The sequence below is a fragment of the Cyprinodon variegatus genome, unplaced genomic scaffold, assembly GCF_000732505.1.
Source record: "Cyprinodon variegatus isolate N-32 unplaced genomic scaffold, C_variegatus-1.0 Scaffold837, whole genome shotgun sequence".
NCBI lineage: Eukaryota > Metazoa > Chordata > Actinopteri > Cyprinodontiformes > Cyprinodontidae > Cyprinodon > Cyprinodon variegatus.
The window spans coordinates 350578-356663 of NW_015151290.1; the positions used below are offsets into that span (position 1 = coordinate 350578).

A 6086-nucleotide genomic window follows, 5' to 3' on the forward strand; every position below is an offset into this window, starting at 1 on the left:
GCTACTTGTCATTTATACAAAATCCTTTTTTTCTGGGTTGTGATGTCAGATGGTAACATGTTGATAACTTTCGAATCAATCGTTTTAAAACATTTTAAAAATAGCATGTTCTGATATATTTTATGTTCAAAATTCCTTTTGTGAACAGAAGTTGAGAAAAATACAAAATACATGTTGAGGAGAAAACGGCAAAAAACTTTTTTTTGCTGAACACGACTAGCTCATGGTTGTTTTTGTTAAATTAAGGTAGCTCGAAGGGAAAAACTTTGGAGCCCCCTGCTTTAAACTGCCTCTTTGAGAGGAGACTGTCTTTAAACATCTGTTTTTAAAACTGGACTCTCACTGTGCCATTATTTTGATGGGTATGCGTGGTTCCCCATAGAATGATGCTGCCCCAACAACGATTCTCTGCATAGATTACAGTGTTATTTTTCCATAATGCATAGAATTGTACATAAAACCAAAAAGAAAGCTCTTTTTCCTCAGCAGAGCACTCTACTTCATATGTTGAACTTTATTAAACATGTGAGAGTTTTGTTTTTAATGTCCCTGTAATTCTCTAAAGCTTTCATAAAAACAAATGTAGATAGTACATTAGAAAGGTGGATTCTATAAAATATCTGATTTGATTAGACTTTATTCAGGGATGTTGGAGTAAAAGAGGGTAAACAAATGCCACACTTCCAATTTTCTTTCCTGATGAATACCTCTTTCGTTGTGCTTCTTTACAATAAAACAGTAATTTATGTTGTTGCATCCAGTAAGATAATCCAAACCATGATCATAAACACAGTTTCTGTTTTCAGAATCCAGGATATTATGATATTGTTGCACAAGACATGACTGTGTGGCACGTTCCCAACAACTCCCCAATGGAGCACTGGAAACTGGCATCCATTCTCCGCTACCACACTGAAAACAACTTCCTTCAGCTTCATGGGGGAAACCTTTTCAACTTGTTTAAGGTCAGACAGAACAAACAAAATATTGTTCTTGATGTAAATGAAAATACGTTATTTTAAGAATCCTTACACAGACCTATTGGTCTAAATACATTAATGACAAAATGTCACATTCTTGCAGCAATTTCCAGTAAGGTACAACATTGGGTCCTGCACAAATAGAGGACCAGCAGTTCCCATTGTGTATGACCATGGAGACAGGGAGTCCACCAGATATTTATATGCACCAAGTGCAAGAAGTAAATAGTTCTTTTTTAACATTCATTCATTGAAGTACAACACTTTAACTGTTGTATTTTTTCCTCTCTTCAACAAAAAAGATGAGTTTGATCCAGGCTTCATCACTTTCAGAGCCATAAACTATGAAAGAGCAGCCATGGCGATCTGCTCTGGGGTCAAACCCAGAGGGTGCCACTGTGAACATGTAAGTCTGGATGGTTTAAATATGTCTGTTCATCAAATGATAAATGCTGTAACAATTCTGTTTGCTCAGTATTGCATAGGAGGAGGAGGGTATTTCCCAGAATCCACCAAACAGTGTGGAGATTTTACAGGATTTGACTGGGATGGAGTTGGAACACATCAAGGCTGGAGCTCCTCGAAGGAAATTACTGAGTCTGCTGTCCTGCTGTTCTACCGCTAAGAATATCTATCCTATCTATTCCTAATAACATAATGTAATCTAATTTCATCCTGTTAGAGGAATGTTTTTAAACCCCAGTAGATGGCGATACACTAGGGTTTATTTTAATTACACTAACTGGAAGTTAGGATTAAACAGGTAGTTAAGTTAGCAGTAGTCAAAAACTTGTACAACACACATAGTATCAGAGATTTAAAAGTGAAAACAAAGATATAATGCTGTAATTCAAGAATGCCCTCAAGAACACTAAAACACCATGTAAATCAACATAAAAGCTAAAGACAGATTTTGTTCAACAAGAGAGCAACCATGATTATAAGAATAAATCAGACTCACACTGCAAGGCTACTATTTTCTTTTTTAGAGGTGGTTACTCATTTTCCATCTACAACAAGTCTTACAAGCCTTTGTTGATTCTGGAATTTTTTTTCTCCTATTAAGAATAATATTTCTAAATAGGTAATTTCAAAGATATCTACATTCATTTTAAAATAATTAGTCAATGCATGTTGAGCAGTAAATATTTATTGGATATTGTAGAGATTATTTTAAGCTGCTGATCTTGTCAGTCCTTCAATGTTTGGAAGGCTTTGCATCATAGAAAAAGTATTCTTGTTTTAGCCTTTCATAATTGTTTAACTACATTTTGTGGCACAACTGGTAACGGAGTGTAAAAATCTTTATGATGATTTCAGCTTCCATTGTAACAGAATAATTACACAATAAAGATTTTATGAAAACCCCGAATCTTGCTAAAGATATCAATAATGATAATAACTAAGAATTGATGAAATCGCTTTAAGACAGAAAATTTTACTTAAAGAATTGATTGGTGTACTGTTTTTTCCCTGTAAGATTATACTAAAAAACTGGATTAAGAAATTGACACTTAATGCTGTTGATGATTACTGTTGATTATTACCGGTCTACTTTTTAAGGTCTGTTTCATCTGCTGCTGTTCTAAAACTCTGAAGCTTATGTTGGTAATTAGGGCAGGCCTCTTGTCATGTCCTTATACATCAATGCTTATCCAACTTGACAGGATTAAAAAGAAAGTAGAGTGGATAAATGTTCAATTATCTTGATTTTTTTTTTTTTAAGATCATAAATAAAGCAATAGTAGCATCAGGAATGGCATGAACAAGTTGGAAACCTTGCAAACAACAAAAACAAAAATAAAGTGAATCTAACTGTTAATTGGTGTAAATGTGTGTGCATAGTTCTTTGTCTTTGTGTGTCTCTCTTTTGCCTTTTCTTGCCTCTTGCCTATAGACTGTCACTGGCCCCACTGTGACCCTAATGGAATAAAAAAAAATAAGATAGATGGATGCTAGTCAGACAAACAGATCAGAACGAGGACAGGCNATAAGAATAAATCAGACTCACACTGCAAGGCTACTATTTTCTTTTTTAGAGGTGGTTACTCATTTTCCATCTACAACAAGTCTTACAAGCCTTTGTTGATTCTGGAATTTTTTTTCTCCTATTAAGAATAATATTTCTAAATAGGTAATTTCAAAGATATCTACATTCATTTTAAAATAATTAGTCAATGCATGTTGAGCAGTAAATATTTATTGGATATTGTAGAGATTATTTTAAGCTGCTGATCTTGTCAGTCCTTCAATGTTTGGAAGGCTTTGCATCATAGAAAAAGTATTCTTGTTTTAGCCTTTCATAATTGTTTAACTACATTTTGTGGCACAACTGGTAACGGAGTGTAAAAATCTTTATGATGATTTCAGCTTCCATTGTAACAGAATAATTACACAATAAAGATTTTATGAAAACCCCGAATCTTGCTAAAGATATCAATAATGATAATAACTAAGAATTGATGAAATCGCTTTAAGACAGAAAATTTTACTTAAAGAATTGATTGGTGTACTGTTTTTTCCCTGTAAGATTATACTAAAAAACTGGATTAAGAAATTGACACTTAATGCTGTTGATGATTACTGTTGATTATTACCGGTCTACTTTTTAAGGTCTGTTTCATCTGCTGCTGTTCTAAAACTCTGAAGCTTATGTTGGTAATTAGGGCAGGCCTCTTGTCATGTCCTTATACATCAATGCTTATCCAACTTGACAGGATTAAAAAGAAAGTAGAGTGGATAAATGTTCAATTATCTTGATTTTTTTTTTTTTAAGATCATAAATAAAGCAATAGTAGCATCAGGAATGGCATGAACAAGTTGGAAACCTTGCAAACAACAAAAACAAAAATAAAGTGAATCTAACTGTTAATTGGTGTAAATGTGTGTGCATAGTTCTTTGTCTTTGTGTGTCTCTCTTTTGCCTTTTCCTGCCTCTTGCCTATAGACTGTCACTGGCCCCACTGTGACCCTAATGGAATAAAAAAAAATAAGATAGATGGATGCTAGTCAGACAAACAGATCAGAACGAGGACAGGCAGGCTCAGAGGTCCAGAGAAAGAAGGATCAGGCAATCAGAAACAGAGGTATGATAGAGAACTCTTACCACAGGCTAGAAGAATCTGGCCCTGATGACTGGTCTAAAGACTGGTTAAAAAGAGATTGAAACAGGGGGATAGGATAAGTGGTAATGAGAACTGGGCAGAGAAATGAGTAATCAGACCAGACATAGGCGCTAAGATCATGGAAATTGGGGAAAAATAAGACATTGAGCTAAAAAAAAAAATGTAAAAGGATTCCCTAAATTGTATCTTGTTTATGAATTTTTTAATGATTTGCCCACTAGGGTGAATGCAATATCATTATGAGAGATTGTATTTCACTGTTCTGTTACTCGGAAGTCAAATTTTAATTTAAAGGCTACTAAGCAGCGGAACACCTTACCTGATGCTATGAGAAGCTCTAGTTCTTTGGACTTATGTGATTGATTGGCTTTATTATTCTCACAGTGGAGAATTTTATTTGTTACATCTATAGTCAATAGTCAAAAAGAAGAAGAAGGTGCTAAAAGGAAAAAAAAGGGGCATCTGGTATATATAAAGGGTTTACAGTGCATGCAGTGCGTCTACACACACACACACACACGCACCAACACACACACACATACATATATGACAGATGAAGTCTCTAGCAGGATTACTGCACAGGGTATTTATATGGCTATTTATATAGATGGGTACTTCTATATATAAGTACCCATCTATATAANTCTATGTAATCAGGGGCTGTTGGGCTTTTATGGTGTTCCATTTTAAAATACCGCAAGATGTCACTCTGTTCAGCATACTTCTGTTTTTTACGCAAATGCAACCGGTCACGCTTTTTATCTTTTTCCCGCAACTTGGCATCTACTTCATCACAGCAAGAAGGATCAAAGCTGCCCTCTTTTGGCCAGCAATTTTTCCCAGATGTTATCTTATGCCATTCTGTCATGCATTTTTGAATTTTGCGTTTATTGGAGGGATGTGTCATTATAACCAATTTGGCAGGTGTCAATCCTGCAGACTGTTTGCTCCCATTGGCTCCCATGGCAATCAGCAATCACTCAACCCTTAGGGTATATGCTTATTTACCAACCTTTATAATTTCACTTTAATTTTACTTTAACCGGTTCTGCTCTTTTCAATACAGATTGTGTTTTTTATTAGTATTCTTATTGTCCAATTGTTCTTCTTTTTTCCTGTTTAGATTTTTCCAATTCAAATTTTTTAGAGTTTTTTATAGATAATAATACAGTTTTATAGATAATAATACTTTGCAACTAAGGATAGTAACTCTATAATTTATACAATATGATTTATAATACCAATTGTTTATCATGTAATTCAATTTTTAAAATCTTTATTTCGGGACCTTGTTAATTTATTTTTATCCTTTTGACTATATACTTTCCAGTTGCCAATCTGATTTACAGTTCTTAATTCTCTAACTTTTTGGGTTATATCTTTTAACTGTATTTTGTAATAACAGTTTCTATTGATTTATTATTATGTCTTGATATTTTATCAATGTTATAATCTTAAATTTCTATTAATTTATTATTATATCTTACCGTTTTATCAATATTATATTCTTCTATTATTATTAATTCTTTACCCCTTATCTCCTTTGGTAGTAACTCTTTCACTCTTCACACAGACAAAGACACACCAAACAAACGATTATATATTTTACAGTGCACTACTATTCTTCCTCACTGTCTTCCACAGTGGCATATGCGTTTTCCCTGCTGTCCGGATCTACTCAGATGACTGAAAATAGATAACGTTCCCGGTAGAGCGGTACTATCTCTCCGATTATCGCTTAATCGGTAATACTCTGGCTATCCCTTAGCCTGGCTATCGCTTAGCCTCTTAATACCTTAATACACAACCCAAGCTTTTTCATGGAGCATGCCAACTATCATAGTCACCAATACCCTCACGTAACAGACGTACTATAGTGTTCCGGATCTATGGCTTCCACCGACTATTGTCCAAAAAACGTTTTGACCAATCTGTCCCTTCACCACTTGTCCGCTCAGAACAACATCTGTTAAGCTTGACT

At 34.4% G+C, this 6086-nt stretch overlaps 1 protein-coding gene across 1 annotated transcript in view; it reads left to right on the forward strand.

The window, feature by feature from the left end:
* The window catches only part of LOC107099092 (intelectin-like), a 17310-nt gene extending 15705 nt beyond the window's left edge, over positions 1–1605 (forward strand). Inside the window, exons 4-7 of the mRNA XM_015397065.1 lie at positions 807–965; positions 1084–1201; positions 1283–1386; positions 1456–1605. Coding sequence (XP_015252551.1) covers positions 807–965; positions 1084–1201; positions 1283–1386; positions 1456–1605 — 531 coding nt within the window. The remainder of the gene's footprint in view (positions 1–806; positions 966–1083; positions 1202–1282; positions 1387–1455) is intronic.
* Positions 1606–6086: the final 4481 nt, after the last annotated feature.